This window comes from Oncorhynchus keta, chromosome 27, assembly GCF_023373465.1.
Source record: "Oncorhynchus keta strain PuntledgeMale-10-30-2019 chromosome 27, Oket_V2, whole genome shotgun sequence".
In the NCBI taxonomy this organism is placed as follows: Eukaryota; Metazoa; Chordata; class Actinopteri; order Salmoniformes; family Salmonidae; genus Oncorhynchus; species Oncorhynchus keta.
In genome coordinates this window covers 40,581,415-40,599,877 of record NC_068447.1, presented here as the reverse complement: position 1 = coordinate 40,599,877, position 18,463 = coordinate 40,581,415, and the positions used below count along the sequence as shown (strand labels likewise).

The following is an 18,463-nucleotide window of genomic DNA, read 5'->3' as shown; positions in this document are numbered from 1 at the left end:
AACAAATAAGTATGTAGTTCCAGTAATTAGCTACACTGCTACATGGCAAAAATAAATTAACTACTGAAAATACCAATATTTTAATTTAGTTCAACTACCACCAAGCTACTGGAAAACGTAGTTGAATAACTACATGTAGTTCACTACTCCCCAACGCTAATGGTAAGTAATGGTAGGCCTATTTCATTGATAAAAGAAGCAAATAATCTAGACTTTTACAGAAATCATTTTCACCCGCCCCAAGTATTTTCTCCAGTCATAATAACAGCCTGTAATTTAGGCTAGATGTTAGTGTTTTCTGCTTCTTTGCTGTGGTTGCTGGGCAATTCTACTTAGTACGTGTCCTCATGTGCTTCCTGAAATGCACCCTATTCCCTATATAGTACTCTACTTTTAGCCAGAGCCCCATGGGTCCTGGTCAAAAGTAGTGCACTCTATAGTGAATTAGGGTGTCATTTCAGAAGCACATTTTGTGTCCTCATGGTCTCTGAGGATGGAACTCTCGGACAGTGTTTACTTTCACTTTACTTTACTCTAGTGTTTCTGTTTTGAGTTCCTCTCTTTCACAATGGGACTGGTCACATCGACTCAAGTTCAGCCTCACATCAGACATGCTGCTGCAGCACCATGGCAACCAGAGGACGACGAGGTTGGAATTATAAGAGTCTCATTATTACAACTGCAGGTTGACTTAGAATACGTAATTGAATTCAGTTGCATCTGATGCGGTTTTGACATGAGGAAATAACGAACAAACTCCCTGTTTCAATCGATAACAGCTAGAGGGGGAGAGCGATGGGAGGGAGGTAGGAGGAGAAAAAGGTCTGGAAGTAGAAATGGGCAACAGGGAGTAGGAATGTGAAGCATTTCTGCTCCTGCTCCAGTGACTGTTTACACGGCGGTCAGCTTGTGACATCACAGCAGAGACTCGATAAATGTCAGCCATGCAGAGGAATGAGCAGTCAGCAAACAGCAAGCAGCACTGGTAGCTAGCTAGCACCACTACCATCACACTTAAGAGGTTAGACAGACGGGCAAACAGAGCAGTTCAATCAACCTACAGACGTTCCAATGGAAATTTCAAGACAACTCGGTGACAATGTGATAGCCTTGGCTTTGCTGCTCTGTGTGGGTTCACTGCAGGTGAGGCCAAACGACTATTTTGCTCTTCTATTTGTGTGTACCTGGAGGTGAACTGTACCTGTAGCTTACACCTGTTGCTCAGGATGTGACCTGTCTGTGGAAATCAACGAAACTGCATTCCATTGATCGATTCCATTGATTCCACGGAAAGATCTATCAGAAGCTTTCAGGTGGCTGTGGTTGAAGATTGTTTTGATAGAACTGATTTTGTTTTTATGTTATTGCTGTTGTTTTTTATTTGTAACTTACTCCATAGTCAATTTACCAGATTTGTAACTTACTCCATAGTCAATTTACCATATTTGTAACTTACTCCATAGTCAATATGTAATATATGTACAAGTTAGATAGCTATTCATGGCATGATGTAACAGTATTGTACACTGCTAAGTACTTTATAATTTTGTGTTTTATCATTTAGAAATGGTCTTTAAAAAAAAAATGTTTTTGACACTTTATACAGATCATCATGAATATTAATGATACATGTTTAGAAATATTGATGAATGATGAATGTTTGATGTTGCATTGCATAGTTGCGGTAGAGACGACAAATTATGTTTTTGAGTCCATGGGGGCATGACATTGCTCCACCAGTGAATAATTGTGGCCAGTATGTCCATAGGCTGCCTGCTGTGGCTTGGCTCCATTAACTGTATGTAATTGAAGACAGGACTATTTTGACCAGACAGTGTTGGACATAGTGTTCCCCAAACAAAGTACTTCTACCAAATATTAATGTAGTTACAATTGGTCAAGGAAAGGCTGTTTTATTTCAGAACATAATGGCAGCATTTTTCAACTATGGTGATGAGGATGATTATGATGACGATGATGATAATGGTCGTAATGATGAAGACTATGATGACAATGACAACAACAACAACCAATTGACCCCCTACTCCTCTTGCTCTAACCTCAGCCTGCTTTAACCTCTAACCTCTGCTCCCTGTGTTACTCTAGGTGTGGTGTCAACTGTGCCCGGGACCATGCCAGTGCCCCAACCCCGTGCCCCAGTGCCCAGCAGGAGTCCCTCTGGTCCTGGACGGCTGCCAGTGCTGCCAGGTGTGTGCCCGGCAGCAGGGCGAGGCCTGCAGCGACCTGTATGTGTGTGACAGCCAGAGAGGACTGCAGTGTGACTACAGCGCCAGCTTCCCCGGCGACCCTGGAGAGTGTGTTAGTGAGTGCCAGCCTTTTCCTCCTGTTTTTTTAGGCTTTATTACCGACAGTAATGTAAACAGAAGGGGGGGGAGTTAGATGAGAAGGATAAACAGTGGGAAGGGTGGACACAGGGATTGAATCCTGTCTGGTCTCCAGGGTCATAACACATGTGCTTGTCCCGGAAGTGTTGCCACTGGACCACAGGCTCTGCACAGTGATCACCCTTTTCTAAACAACCAGGCTAGCAGACAAAAAAACACAGAAAGGGATGGCACATGGAGCTGAAGTCTATGTCTGACTGTTTGTATGAGAGGGACAAACAGACAATCTGTTTAGGGCATATACTGATCCAGCCAGCCGCAGAGCGCAGGGGCTTGAGTTTGACTGTTCATCCAAAACATCTGAACCTCTATTTTCAGTGGTGGTGTTGGCACATTTCCTCTGATGACTGCCCATTGAGAATGATACATTGCCGAGACAACACACACGGATTGGAAAACAGACTCCTCAGTCTCCTCAGGACTGGGGTGCATCCCAAATGGCACCCTATTCCCTGCATAGTGCACTACTTTTGACCAGAAGTAGTGCACTAAATAGGGGAAAGGGTTCCATTTGGGAACGCATGGTTTCCCATAACATCACATAACAACCCAGAGTCTTGGCAGTAGACATTATCCTCTTGTTTCCTTACCTCACTCTTACACAAGCTCTGTCACTCTGTCACTCTCTCAATCTCTCAATCTCTCTTTCTCTCTTTCTCTCTTTCTGTGAGTAATTGTATTTTTTTCCAGAGTCCAGAACAGAGCAGGGTACATGGTGCAGGGTATGTGTATGGGTTAGGGTTAAGGATAGGGTGGGGCTGCCAGTCCAGGGTAAAGAGCCTCTAAGAGGGTCTCTCTGTCCTGTTCCCAGACCTGGGTTCAAATAATAGTTTAAATCATTTCAAATATCTGTGCTTGATTGAGTTTGCATGGTTTGATGAAGTAATCCAATAGTCCCAAAATGCAAACCCTACCCATCTGGCACTCCAGGCAGGCAAATCGTTTTTGAAACCAGGTCTGTTCTGTTTCCACCCTTCCAGGTCAGGAGGAGTTGGGCTGTGAGCTGAACGGGGTCTCCTATCAGGATGGCCAGGTGTTCCAGCCCTCCTGTGCCACTCAGTGCCGCTGCCTGGGGGGAGGGTTGACTTGCGTGCCCCTGTGCCCTGAGGACGTTAATCTTCCCAATCCAGACTGCCCACACCCCCAAAGGGTACAGCTGCCTGGGAGGTGCTGCAAGGAGTGGGTCTGTGAGAACATGGACAACACAGTCGTTCAGGATGCCATCACAGGTAACTGAGACATCAGTCTAGTTTAACAGTCATATTCTAGCCTGGTTCCAGATATGTTTGTGCTGTAAAGCCAACTCCCTATGGTGGTTGGCATTAGCTACTATATGCAGATCTGGTATCAGGCTAGTCATCCTCTGTTCTGACACAGGTTTCTGCTACGTATTTCGATTGGACCATCTTGAGAGGGAACCAATAAAATGCTTCCCTGTGGATCCTAAACCATTATTTTTGGTGTTAGCTTGACATTCATGAAGAATATGGTGTTTGTCCAGCTTAGATGTTAGCTAACTATACATAACACTTTTACACACTATTGAATATAAGAATGACAAATGTTGTTCCGTCGATCAAGCTGTAGGGCAATATTTAGCTTCCCACGTTTACATGAGCTCTGCCACTGACGCTCATAGTCTGAGGTCTTTTATTGAGGGATCTTTTGCATTTTATTGTGGTGAGTCTGGCCAAATGAAAAGGCACAATGTCCAAATATAACCCCCGCATTTCATTAGAAATGTCTGGCCAGATGAAAATGCACATTAGTGTCAAAATAACAAGCCCGGTTCCAACAACGACCCTGTTTCCAAATCTGCGTCCCAGATGGCCCCCTATTCCATATGTAGTGCACTACTTTTGACCAAGTAGTGAATTAAATAGGGAATATGGTGCCATTTTGGGACCAATGCCTAGTTTCATAACAAGACCCATGGCTAGGCGACGCAACAATTAAACACAATAAGCCCAAGGAGTCTGAAATAGTCCCAAAAACGGGTTAGGAAAATAAAACCGCTATGAAAAAAAGAACATCTGGAATTTCTGACACTGTCACACAGTCAAGCTATGTCAATAGCAATGGAACATTTTGTTCAAAGTGTTCTTGAATTCAAAGCCTAGACGGTTTTTTTTCGTGCTGTGTTACAGAAACAATGCCAAAGAAACGGCTGATTATTATGACTCAGATCTGACCGGAGATGCTATCTTAGGGATTGATCTCCATCCAGATAGCACTGCTTTTCTGTGCTACGAAAAGACAGGAAGTTCCTGTACAAGTTTAGGCCAATTGAGTCATGAAGAGACATTATGACATTTGAGACACTCTGATAAAAACCTATTAAACAGGGAAGTCATGGCAGATGAGTTAGCTTGGCTCTGATTGAGTTGTTAACAGCTGGATCTCGTGACAAGTCACTCATTCCTCATTGTCCCATTAGTGTGTTTGCTCGAAGCACACTACTGTTATTCCCTGTACTTATTATTCTTATTTTAGACAGCTGAAGCAAGTACTCAAGTTTTCTTCAGGAAATTCACCATTCGGTCTCATTTTTATCCTGGCCTCCTCTCTCCAGCCTCCAGTTTGTGGCCAGGCCTGTCGGGTCCCTCTAACTGTATAGACCAGAGTACAGAGTGGAGTGCATGTTCCCAAACCTGTGGCGCTGGGGTCTCCACGCGGGTCTCCAACAAGAACCCAGCCTGTCGGCTCGAGATGCAGAGCCGTCTTTGTAAGGTCCGGCCCTGTCAGGAACTCCAGCCACACAGGAACCCCATGGTGAGTTAATATCTTCCCAGACTCTCTGCCCCACGTCTTTACCCCCCTACCCTAACTCCACGTCTACCCCAACCTTAAGTGTAATTTGGGGTTAATAGGTTATGTTAACAGGAGCCATACGTAAGCCTCATGTATGTGTTAAAATGTGTGTTCCTGTCACCTAGACTCTACTATATTGGTATAAAGTGCCCATTGCTCAGTCTGTGAAATGGTCATACTGGAAAATGCTTGAGGTGGAAAAAATATAAGAATGTGTACAGTAGATGTGTTTTTCTTCAATAAGTACATTTGAGTTCATTCCCAGTCTAATAATACATACATTAACCTCTATTCTCAGCAACCATGAGCTCATCTAGCAGCCTAACGTTGATGATCTGTTTTCCCAGTGGGCCCGGCATTGTGAGCCCAGCTACAGGTCAGTGGTGCCAGTGAGACTGGTGCACCAGGGCTGCTACAGCACACGGGTCTACCGGCCCCGGTACTGCGGCCAGTGCACCGACGCCCGCTGCTGTACTCCCTACCAGATCAGCACGGCCATGGTGGCCTTCCATTGCCCCACCGGCAGGCGTCTTCACCGGGCAGTCATGATGATCCAGTCCTGTGTCTGTCACCACAACTGCCCCTACTCCGCTACAGGACCCTATGCAGCTGCACCCTACTCAGGCTCCGCACGCTCTCACCGGAGCCCTGCCGTGTGGGGCTAGACTTGACGTTCATGTCAATCCTCTGGGCCCTATGCCTCCTTGAGAACCTGGAGCGTCCACCATGGCTCTCCACCTCCTATCCTACCCCTCTCCATGTACTGACACGCTCATACTGAGACCTGTCCAGACAGGACCTGCGAGCAACACCTTTGCTGTGTTCCAATGTCCATACAAGTGGTATACCAGTATGATTATTTGAACGGAGCCTCTGTCTAATCATGGCTTGATCCAGCAGGTGTAGCCCACTTCATAGGATAGATAGGGGAAGTGAAAAGATCTTCCAGGTGATAAGCTGTGACTGAGTCGGGGGAAGAAAGCCCTGATATGAATGGACAAGCTCCGTCTGCACTAAGACCTCCCACTCTATTCCACTCTTATCACATCTCATAAGGTGACCTCATGGGGAAAAGAATAGGTCAGGAAACCCTAGTTAGCTACCCTGACCCCAAATATTAGCCTGGTTTCTCTCCACAACAGAGTCATTGTCAAGCCAAACATTAGGCATGGCAACTCCACGAGGAGTTGACAAGAGTGCAGAAAAATACTAGCCTCTATCTAGCATATGTAAGTTAAATACTGTAACACAACAAATGCATTTATGACTAATTGACCAACTGTAGTCTTATGCTGTATGTAGAAGACCAGATGACAGTCATTTGTTGTGTTTCTTGACTCATTTTAGGCCCCAGATGTTCTCCTGACCACTTGACCTGACTTAGTTGAGTGGATTAGACTCAAGTGTTGTTACTTTGATTTGAGTGAATTTATTTTGCAGAATGACACCAACCTTTGAGTTGATAGATACTGTATCTTGACATGCAAATGCCATCTGTTATATCAGTTTGTTTGTTTGTTTGTTTATAAATGTGTCTATTTTGTGTTCTTAGTCAGATGAAATTGCACTTATTTTCAATGTTGCTGTAAATATAAACTATTCGAATGCTTTTTGAAATATTGTACAATTGTATCACTGATTTTATACTTTGTCCAAACAGTTTTCCATTCACAATGCTTTTTTATGTAAAGCTTGAGCTCCTTTGTATATTGCATATTATTCATTAATGATATTACTACATTGAGATTTGATTGTTGTAATTTGTGATGTAACTTTCCCTTAACTCCTTTATGACTTATTAGTGATTTGGGTGCTGATATTTGATAGCTTTCAACATCCACAATATACACTGTACATGGCTTTCTGACTTTGGGAAGCTACGGTATCTTCTTATTTGCAGTATCTAATAACTTCCATTGGACTCACAGTATCAGTGCAAATATAGTTACAATGAGATATGAGTAAAACAAAAAAAAGAAGCAATCTATGATTTTGGTGGCTGTAGTCTTTGACAATTTGCATGGTATAGAGGTCTTGGATGGCAGGGAGCTCGGCCCCAGTGATGTACTGGGTTGTATGCACTACCCTATGTAGCGCCTTGCGGTCAGATACCAAGCGGTGATGCAGCCAGTCAAGCAAGATGCTCTGAAGGGTGCAGCTGTAGAACTCTTTGAGGATCTGAGGGCCCATGCCAAATATTTTCAGCCTCCTGAGGGGAAAGAGGCGTTGTCGTGCCCTCTAACTGTGTTGGTGTGTGTTGGACCATGATAGATCCTTAGTGATGTGGACACCGAGGAACTTGAAGCTCTCGACCCTCTCCACTACAGCCCTGTCGATGTGAATGGGGGCGTGGCTTGGCCCTCCGTTTCCTGCAGTCCACGATCAGCTCTTGTGTCTTGCTGACGTTGAGGGAGAGGTTGTTGTCCTGGCAGCACACTGCCAGGTCTCTGACCTTCCTATAGGCTGTCTTATCTGTGTGTGTGTGTGTGTGTGTGTGTGTGTGTGTGTGTGTGTGTGTGTGTGTGTGTGTGTGTGTAGACGTACATGGGTTTCCTGTGTGTAGTTGGGTGTGTCTGCTCTTCTGCATGCCTACCGAGAAACAGGAAAGCAACCCCTATTGATCTCATAATTCTAATGTATGAGTCAGTGATACAGTTTGTCACATAGACCACAAGGAAATGTCAAACAAGTTTAAATAGAAAACACTGACGCGGAGCACTGAGAAGAACTGGGGAGTACTAGGAAACCGAGAATCTGACTTCATTCAACTTGATTTATTTATACAAGTTATACTCATCCAGCTATAATATCTTTGGCAAGACCGACCTGTTTATAATCAAATATTTTGTTGAGGAAAGAAAATGAAGACAAACATTTCCTGTGGACACATTAACATGGACTTTACTCACACGTTCTTACCTACAGTGTATATTTCCGTGTTTATTGTTGGCCTTGTTGGTAACTGCTGGGGACTAAAATCCTTGTTTGCGAACTGGAAGAAATTCGGAAATATCAACATTTTTGTTCTGAACCTTGGAGTTGCAGATATTCTGTATTTGCTCACTCTTCCATTTCTGTTTGCGTACTACTCAGCAGGCAGTCACTGGGCCTTTGGACAAGTCTTCTGCAAGATGACAAGATTCTGCTTCAATTTGAACTTGTATGGCAGTATTGGTTTCCTCACATGTATTAGTGTATACAGGTACCTGAGCATTGTCCACCCACTGAGAGTGATGGGCAGGATAACAAGGGGCCACTCTGTAGTCATCACAGCTGTAGTTTGGGGTTTAGTCTGCATTGAGATTATTCCTGATATGTTCTTTGACAAAACATTACTCAACTCTTCTTCAGGGAAAGTCAAATGCGTTGACACCACCTTCAACTTCTCTACCAAGGCTTACCTGGACTACAGTATTGCGTGGACAGTATCTGGATTTTTCATCCCTCTGCTCATCATATTGGGTTGCTATGGACACGTGGCTGTGGTCCTCTTTAACAACCCCAACATTGACCAAGTGATGAAGCAGAGATGCCTAAAACTGGTGATCATTGTGACTTTACTCTTCTCAGTTTGCTACATACCGTATCACATATTCAGAAATCTAAACCTGAAGACTAGGATTTTGAAAAGCAATGGCACGTGTGAGGATTGGTTTGCTGGCATCTACATTGCTCACCAAGTCAGCCGATCACTCGTGTGTCTAAACAGTGCCATCAACCCATTGGTTTACATCCACAGCAATGAAAACCTGCTCGTACATATCACCAGGCTTTGGGAACGAGCTCGTCGGTCTGTGCCTCTGCTATTCAACCATCGCATCCAGACACAAACCCCACCGTTATGAACTCACATTGAAATAGCAGTGTAGCTTTGTTTGCTTTCTTGAGAGTCGTTCTGCTTTTCTTTCAGCAATTTCTAATGTGTTTATTACGGTGCATATTATTGTTTGAATAGGGAAGTTCAAAGTACAGTTCCCAGATTTCTATAGGTCTCTTGTGTGTTTGCTGTGTTTACTGAGCTGTACTATAAATATGCTGATATGGAAAGTACATTGTATTCCTTGCATGGTCATCTGCATGAATGTACATTCCTGGTTATTCATTGTATCTAAGAGATGTAAATATATTGTAAATATACGGTATATTCAACAGATAGATGTAAAGATGTTGTAAATGTATAATATTTGCCAGACAGATGCAACTAAGCACACAGTAGGCTGTATTGGTTTATGATGCCTTGTATTAAGGATACGATAAGAGCCATGTGAAAACACCAAGTGCTGTGAATGCATTTGCAGAAGAACAGGAAACGTTGTTTTGACAAAAGGTGTAAATCTGCTTTCAAGATGTAGAGTTATCGCCACGTGAGGATTTCCTGTGTGGTGACCTGATGCATACCTGACCATAAGGTTTTAAAAAGTGGCTTCTGAAGTATTGACGTGAAAATGCAAAGTTTATCAAGAAGACTTTCGCTGTTTATTCCGCATCATTTGAACGTATTCTCATTTTATTCAAAATAAAAAATTGTCACCATTTACACTGTGTATTATAAAATTGATAACATGAGTGAAAATACACGGCAAATGCAGGATTGCATCATAATAACCCAATAAAACCTTGATTCAAAAAGTGCATGTAATAAATATATATAACCTATATCTTTGATATATTAGGAAGGTTCTCTACATAAAATACAATTGCAATTGCAATTGCTTTCCCAATATCTATCTACTGTATGCTTGGATTGTAAGCTGTGTAATAACTAAGTAAGTAGGCCATAAGTAACATAATCACTCCAACTTGGACTTTCTCCTCTTTCGTAATCCTCTTACCAAGCACATACAGGAAAACACAAGCAACACCAAAACAAGCAGAGCAGAGCCCAGCAGCAGTGCAAGAACATCCACATTATGATAGACATACCATGGCATCTTATAGGACTCTGTACGTAGGTGAGCTGCCCCTTTGTGTCGCATAACAAACTCCAGCCAGAAGATGGCGCTGTCCAAAGGTTCTATAGGCCGGTCGTGGTGCAACCGTGATAGTCTTCTCATATTCTCTCTGTAGGGCTTCTCTTCATCCAGAATGCCCATCAGAGTCTGTGTTAAGGATTCCACCTCTAACGTTGTAACCTCTATAACCTCTGCCACTCCTCTGGCCTTCATGCGCACCATGTTATCAAACTGGTCAAAGATGAGAGGGATACCCAATAATGGGACTCCGTGATAGATGGCCTCATAGATCCCGTTGGTGCCCCCGTGTGTGACGAACACTTTGGTTTTGGGGTGACCCAGGAGGTCGTTCTGAGGCAGCCATTTCACTAGCAGGGTGTTGTTGCCTAGAGACAAAGGCCTCTCTCCCAGGTGTCTCCACACCACCTTCTGGGGCAGCTGGGCGAAGGCTGAGGCTATGACCTCTGTCATCTCTGGACCCAGTCCACCCAACAGAGTCCCCAGTGACATCACCACCACCCCGTGTTCTCCAGATCTCTGGACAAACTCCTCTAAAGCTGCAGGTAAAGGCTTGGAGGGTTTGCACTGGAACCCACCAGTGTAGACCACGTTCGGCATGGTGGGTCTAGGGAACTCAAAGACGAAGTCCACCCTCATCAGCCACAGATCAGCTCCCTGGATAAGGGATATGACGTCCACCTCTTCAGGGGCAAAGTAGCGGTCGCACACGGCCTGGTAAGGCGGGTTGGAGACGTAACGATACATGTAGTAGCTGAGACAGTGGTAGAATATGTTACTCAGCCTCTGTGCAAAGTTCATCAGGTCAGAGTTGCGGGAGAATATTTGAGGGACGTAGGATAGTGGCGAGGGAGCGATGGCAAAGTGTCCCTCCCCGCTGAGGTGCCAGCGCACATTGAGAACCAGGGGGAGCTGGAGGTAGTGGGCCACCAGGACCCCGGCAGGGAACACTGGGTCAGTCAGGACCAGGTCATACTCAGCCTCTTTCAGATCTGTCATCAGAGTCTGGTTCTCAAACATGGTGACGACCAGCTCGGCCACCATCTCCTGGTTCTGCCTCAGCATGCTGAACAGATTAGATCAATCAAAGTAAACAGACAAAAACACAATTTAAACATCAGGCATGTATTAGCATTAAACAATGAACTAGCTTGTGCAAAAATGCAAATTGGCATCAATTCCATTGCTTTGGGGAGGAATTTTGGCTCTGTTAGTCCTGCCTTTGGGCTATATTTGTACCTGAAGAGGTTCCCACAGAACTGCAGGAAGGCCCAGGGTGAGCCCTTGCCCCGCTGGATCTCCAGCGACCTCTTCAGGAAGTGGGCCATGAACTCCTGACTCTCGATGTTCTGGGGCTGAGCCTGGGGCACAGTGATGGAGGTGTAGTGGGGGGAGTGTTCAGCCACGTACCAGCTGGTGGAGGAGCGCAGAATGGTCACCTGGAAGGGAAAGACAGTCCACTCAGCTCTTGGTTCGGTACGTTCCTGCATTTGTATTTTTATTTGAACAACATTTCAAAGGTTTCTCAACGATGGCAAATCATAAATCCTAATATTAACGTTAATTCAACTGTATTTTTTATGGGCAGTCATGTGATAAATAGTATTGCAGTAAAAAAAATGTAAAAGTCCAATGTACATATTGTTTTGTTCTCATATCATGAGATTGTCTCATGCTTAATGACCTGGTGACCCTGGGTGTGAAGCGCCTCCACCAGTATCCTCATGTTGAGCCAGTGGCTGCCGTCGACAGGGTAGACCAGGACCCTTCCAGCCTCACTGGTGTGCTGCAGGGAGGACAGGAGCAGAAGGACAGGCACCAAGGCCACACAGGACCCCATCACTATGGAGAGAGACAGTGGGGTAAGTATACTGACATACACTGAGATACACTGTAAATACACTAAAATACTGTACATTGTAAAGACACTGAAATACACTTAACTGGGACACAACAGTAAAAATGAGTAAATTGACATCCATAAACTAAGAATGTACTTTAAACACCATAGTTATTTTTCAAATTTTGCTTACAAGGGTCAGTGAGTCTTAGATCAGGGCATGCTCTGGCATAAGCGACATAAACTGTTTTTTTTATAAAAAAATATATACATATTAGGAATTCAGTCGGAGTCTCAACTTACTGTTGAGTGTTAGAGTCGTAGAATACACAAGGTGCAATTTCGAAATTTGGTAGCACGTCAGCAGTTTTTCTCTTGTAATGTCTTGCCCATGTCAACTCACACTTTTTAAATTGGTAAGTTAGTCTTGCTAGCTAAATACACCTTGCAGTATTCTTGGCAGAATTACTGATCAGGCACGCAGTGCATGTTCCCAGGGGCCCTGACCTTCAGGGTGCCCCCATTGATTTTGTTAGTCACTCTGACTCAGATATCTATGATCAAGGAATAAGTCATGGCAAAATGTGTAGAATTGCTTAAAACTGCATATTTTTTCCCCGCCTCAAGGAAAAAATGAGTAGAATTGCATGAAAAATGTTCTAAAAACTGCTAAATTCTATCCACCCCATGGAAAATGTTTTAGAATTGTAGAAAATTTGCTTTAAAACTGAAACGGTTTCTGCCTGTTGCATGGCACAATGAGTAGAATTGCATGAAATTAGTTTGAAACCTGCAACATTTTTCTCCACCTCATGGCAAAATGTGTAGAATTGCAGAAAATGTGCTTTAAAACTTCAATTGCGTCTCTCTGACCTCAAGAGGGGGACCATTCAAATGTTTTACCCGTGAGGTGGGTGGCCCACAAACAAAATTTTGCTTAGGGCCTCCAAAAAACTAAGACCAGCCCAGCCTCAGATCAAAGATTAAATTAATTTGATGTGACACAGTTGTTCTGCCAAGAAGAGTTTTGTAGTCCTCAGTAAGTATTGTGTAAAGTACACCCCACTCTATTCCTTACCAGTCATTCAGCAGCAGATAGGAACACGACCTCTTTATGCTGCAGGATGTGTCCTTACCCCAAACTATATCTAATGACGCACAGTATTACTGTACAGGACACTATGATTAAGTTTCAACACAAACCACCTGATTTAGAGAGAGATGTGCAGGATCAGATACAAGCAACATTTTAGTAAAATGATTGACATTTTAAACAAATGATTGGCTCTAATACATTTCAAAATGTAATGTAATGTACAAAGAACTTTGATCTCGCCTCCCGAGAGGCGCATCGGTCTACGGCACTGCATCGCAGTGCTAAAGGTGTCACTACAGACCCGGGTTCAATCCCAGGCTGTGTCGCAGCCTGCCGCGAACCAGGTAGACCTATGAGGCAGCGCACAATTGGCCCAGCGTCGTCAGGATTAGGAGAGGGTTTGGCCGGTCGGGCACATGCACGCTGACTTGTGTCGCCAGTTGTACGGTGTGTCCTCCCTCCAACACATTGGTATGGCCTCCGGGTTAAGCGAGCAGTGTCAGGAAGCAGTGTTTCGGATGACGCATTGCGCCACACAGGAGTTACAGTGGTGGGACAAGACTGCTAACTACCGATTGGATATCACAAAAAAAGATCTCGCTAACATTATTACATGACCCAAACTACATGGTCAACGGGACTTACCATCAGTCATTCAAGCATTATCAGTCATTCAAGTATTTGGATGAATATTATTTGGCCTTGGAAATAATGGAATTCCAATGGAAACGATCATTTACAAATACAGAACAGCAAAGTAAATCCTTACCTCTAAAATCCATCTTGTTGCTTCTTCTCCACCATACAGCGATCCTGTCTGAGCCTCACTCACAGTGAATGAGTAACTACACTGAAAGGGAATATGTAATCTATGAATTCCACTAAGAATACTTTTAACTGTATCATTGCACTTCGTTCAGGCCAGTCAAGTCCGTCACTGATGAGGGTACTCCCAGTCAGTAGATCCGACGGTCAGAGAGCACATAGCAGCCCATCAGTTGTTCTCTCCCTTTCCCTTCTCCTCTGTCTTTCTTTCTTTCTGTCTTGTACTCTCGTTTCCTCTCTTGGATGGATGTTGTTTTGAAAAGGTTTCACTCTAATCTTCAGACTTCAACATTTCCAAACCCAGAGCCTCTTCTCAGTTTCTCTGTTGATATATATTTCAGACCCCAGGAAGACTCGCGGTCGCCAAGGTGTCTGCTAATGGGGATCCAAACAAAGAATAAAGAATATCTTTCCATCGCCTCAAACCCTCGCCAAATGGAATTGAATCAAATCTAATGTCAATACTTGTGTGGTGGCCCAAGGGATCATTACAGTACAGTAACACATTGTGCAGCTAGCAAGTCATTACAACATAACACACCTAACTGTCTTATTGAGATTAGGGAGGCAAATTCCTGACTGAGTACTTGAGTTTGACTGGGATTCAAATCAAACAAATTACGTTTTGTTACATAGCTACATGTCTGATCAACAGAACGTTTTCTTGGAAAACCAGAGGAGCTATGATGAGTTTTCCTGGCTACCATCCAAGGCTGTGTGGGAGGTGAGTATGTTGGTAGATGTGATGTTGACAAACGAAGACAGACATGTTTAGTGAAGAAAAAGGCCTGTTCTTAATCCAAAAAGGCTAACATAACGCAAAGCCAATACTTTAAACTATTTACAATAAGAGCAGCATATTTGGGTCTTGGTTATAAAGCTAGGCACGCTCGATGTTTTGCTTTCCTGCAAAACTAAACCACTGTACCTTGCCTTCTGCATTACCACTGCATAGCAGTAAGAGTTCACTGGATTATTTTGGGGCCTCACATCAAGAATATAGCTTGTGCACGCTACTTGCTGCAGAAATACCATGCTTTTGTGGAAGACGTTGCACATGCAGCTAATGGTAGCCTATGCATTTCAATGTGCATTGCAGTAATATGCTGTATAACGCAGTAATATGCTGTATAACGCAGTATGACATACACTGATTTCACAACATCAAGGACACCTTGCTCTTTCTATGACATAGACTGACTAGGTGAATCCAAGTAATTGATGTCACTTGGTAAATCCACTTCAATCAATTTAGATAAAGGGGAGGAGACAGGTTAACCCCTAGAGTCGATTGATGCAGCAGTGCGGTCAATCTAAGTTACATAAGAAAAAAATCACCATCAAAATTAATCAGTTTAAACTAGGGGAATCTTCTCTTTTTTTTGCATTGGATGCGTCTGAATCCACCAGTGTCACATTTCTGTGGTGAAATGTGGCAGAGCTAGAGCTGTGTTTGTCAGACCATAAGACATCCCGAAAATCGGTCTCACATAAGTCTGTAGCACCCGAACAGTTTGACCTACAAATTATTACCACTCTATGGACAGGGGAGACTCTCACGAAAACAATGGTGTTCTCCGTTTTGCTCTACGACCCCCAGAAGTGTTGTCTTCTGGTAACGTTTTTTTTAAACAAATGGATGTATGAAGGTAGTTTTGTGCGTACCAAAAAAAGGGGTTAAATATGTATCAAAAAACGATATACAGTGCATTCAGAAAGTATTCATTGTTTTTTCCCCTGTATTTTCCCCTCCCTACAAAGCAAAAACTGTTTTTTTATTCTCAAAATTAAAAACAGCATTGACATAATTATTTGGACCCTTTACTCGGTACTTTGTTGAAGCATGTTACGAATACCTTTTGGCCCGACTGTCTAGGGGAGGGATGGTAACGAGACCCATAACATAACTCATGCAAATTATCGTGAAAAAGTAAGAGTGAGAACGGAATAACCACAGACAATTAAAATTACCGTCAAACACTCATGGTTTATTTGATAACACACGGTAATGAGGGGAGCAGGAAAAGGGGCTGAGCTGGACCCAAGGAAAGAAACAAATATCCAAAAATACCCCTAAGCTAGACTAGCCTACTTCACCAACAGCTAACCAACCAAAAATACAGTGGGTGGTCCGCCCAGTTCTACCTAGTGTTCTTAGACAAAGTAGTCCTACGGGTAGTGTATGCCCATGGGCAACTTGTCTTGGTTCCCCCTTTTCCCACCATCAAACAAACACCATAACAAAATAACAATACTCACAGGTGGGGACAAAGTGACATGTAGTTGCAAAAACCAAACAAGAGATCAACAGACAGATGGCATTGACAGAGAGATTGAGCTCTAGAGGAAACAACAGACAGGGTTTTTAAACCAAGGGAAAGTGATAGGGTAATGGAAACAGGAGGTGGTGTGTCTTCTGATTGGGGAATGATGATTGCCACCTGTGAGGGGAGAAGGAAAGAAAAGAAACACACACACACACAGAATACCTGTATCCGCAACCAAGCACATTTGGCAGCAATTACAGCCTCGAGTCTCCTTGGGTAGGACACTACAAGTTTGGCACACCTGTATTTGGGGACTTTCTCCCATTCTTCTCTGCAAATCCTCTCAAGTTCTGTCAGGTTGGATGGGGAGCGTCGCTGCACTGCTATTTTCAGGTCTCTCCAGAAATATTCGATCAGGTTCAAGTCCGGGCACCGGCTGGGCCACTCAAGGACATTCAGAGACTTGTCCCGAAGCCACTCCTGCGTTGACTTGGCTGTGTGCTTAGGGTCATTGTCCTGTTGGAAGGTGAACCGTCACCCCAGTCGGAGGTCCTGAGTGCTCTGGAGCAGGTTTTCATCAAGGATCTCTGTTCATCTTTCCCTCAATCCTGACTAGTCCTTGCATCACAGTATGATGCTGCCACCATCATGCTTCACCGTAGGGATGGTGCCAGGTTTCCTCCAGACCTGACGCTTGGCACTCAGGCCGAAGAGTTCAATCTTGGTTTCATCAGACCAGAGAATCTTGTTTCTCGTGGTCTGAGAGTCCTTTAGGTGCCTTTTGGCAAACTCCAAGCGGGCTGTCATGTGCCTTTTACTGAGGAGTGGCTTCTGTCTAGCCACTCTATCATAAAGTCCTGATTGGTGGAGTGCTGCAAAGATGGTTGTCCTTCTGGAAGGTTCTCCCGTCTCCACAAAGAAACTCTGAAGCTCTGTGAGAGTGACCATCGGGTTCTTGGTCACCTCCCTGACCAAGGCGCTTCTCCCTTGATTGCTCAATTTGGATGGGTCGGCCAGCTCTAGGAAGAGTCTTGGTGGTTCCAAACTTCTTCCATGATGGAGGCCACTGTGTTCTTGGGGAGCTTCAATGCTGCAGAAATGTTTTGGTACACTTCCCCAGATCTGTGCCTCTACACAATCCTGTCTTGGAGCTCTACGGGCAATTCCTTCGTCCTTATGGCTTGGTTTTTGCTCTGACATGCACTGTCAACTCTGGGACCTTATATAGACAGGTGTTTGCCTTTCCAAATCATGTTCAATAAATTGAATTTACCACTGGTGGACTCCAATCAAGTTGTAGAAACATCTCAAAGATGATCGATGGAAACAGAATGTACCTGAGCTCAATTTCGAGTCTCATAGCAAAGGGTCTGAATGCTTATGTACTGTAAATAAGATACACAGGTATATTTTTTTCAATTTAGATTTTTTTAAATGTCTAAAAACCTGTTTTCACTTTTGTCCTTATGTGGTATTATGTGTAGATTGATGAGGACATGTTTTAATTTAATTTGTTTTAGAATAAGGGTGTAATATAACAAAATGTGGAAAAAGGGAAGGGTTCTGAATAATTTCCGAATGCCCTGTATATATATTTTCCTGAGTACATTTAAAAAAAAACTAAATAGCTAAATGATCCATAGTATGACCATCTTAAAACAATTCCATATGTCAGCTAGCTGGGCTTGATTGAGCTTGCCTGGTGCAATGGAACCAAAAGAATAGTCATGGAACTGTAAACCCCTCCCACTGTCTCGCCCTGACCTTAGAGAGCTTTTTTAGGTCTCTATTTTGGTTTGGTCAGGGTGTGATTTGGGTGGGCATTCTATGTTCTTTTTTCTATGTTTTTCTATTTCTTTGTTTTGGCCGGTATGGTTCTCAATCAGGGACAGCTGTCTATCGTTGTCTCTGATTGGGAACCATACTTAAGTAGCTTTTTCCCACATGTTTTTTGTGGGTAGTTATTTTCTGTTTAGTGTTTTCTGCACCTGACAGGACTGTTTCGGTTTCGGCTATTCTCTTTGTTATTTAGTTATAGTGGTCAGTTTCAATAGAAAGCATAAGCACTTACCATGCTGCGCATTGGTACGATTATTCCTCTTCAGATGACGACACCCGTTACACCCACCTGGCACTACAGGCAGGCTGAAGCAAACGCTAATAGTATTTAAAAGATCTCAACTATTATTTCAAGGACAAGCCCAGTGCCACTATCATATGTCCACGTGTCGTAGAAAGAGGGAGGAGGG

General features: G+C 43.7%; 3 protein-coding genes across 5 annotated transcripts; 2 read left to right on the top strand and 1 right to left on the bottom strand.

Moving 5' to 3' along the window:
* The first annotated feature begins 573 nt into the window (after positions 1 to 573).
* Positions 574 to 6,960, top strand: ccn5 (cellular communication network factor 5). The gene is made up of 5 exons (XM_035739087.2): positions 574 to 1,143; positions 2,107 to 2,323; positions 3,386 to 3,634; positions 4,978 to 5,177; positions 5,564 to 6,960. Exons 1-5 carry the CDS (start codon positions 1,072 to 1,074, stop codon positions 5,879 to 5,881), a joined length of 1,056 nt encoding a protein of 351 aa, XP_035594980.1. The 5' UTR covers positions 574 to 1,071; the 3' UTR covers positions 5,882 to 6,960.
* Positions 6,961 to 7,106: 146 nt separating this feature from the next.
* Positions 7,107 to 9,753, top strand: LOC118360038 (P2Y purinoceptor 1-like). The gene has a single exon (XM_035739086.2). The coding sequence runs from the start codon at positions 8,078 to 8,080 to the stop codon at positions 9,059 to 9,061; it is 984 nt and encodes a 327-aa protein (XP_035594979.1). The 5' UTR covers positions 7,107 to 8,077; the 3' UTR covers positions 9,062 to 9,753.
* On the bottom strand, positions 9,692 to 18,421 carry LOC118360037 (UDP-glucuronosyltransferase 2A2-like). Of its 3 annotated transcripts, none has more exons than XM_052482419.1 (4): positions 18,286 to 18,421; positions 11,871 to 12,028; positions 11,426 to 11,625; positions 9,692 to 11,252 (listed from the first exon to the last, which is right to left on the bottom strand). In XM_052482419.1, exons 2-4 carry the CDS (start codon positions 12,024 to 12,026, stop codon positions 10,007 to 10,009), a joined length of 1,602 nt encoding a protein of 533 aa, XP_052338379.1. In that variant the 5' UTR covers positions 12,027 to 12,028; positions 18,286 to 18,421; the 3' UTR covers positions 9,692 to 10,006. The 3 variants fall into 3 exon arrangements, with proteins under 3 accessions (XP_052338379.1, XP_035594977.1, XP_035594978.1); XM_035739084.2 differs by lacking the exon at positions 18,286 to 18,421 and adding an exon at positions 13,892 to 14,419; XM_035739085.1 differs by lacking the exon at positions 18,286 to 18,421 and adding an exon at positions 12,030 to 13,884 and having other exon boundaries at positions 11,871 to 11,960.
* Positions 18,422 to 18,463: the final 42 nt, after the last annotated feature.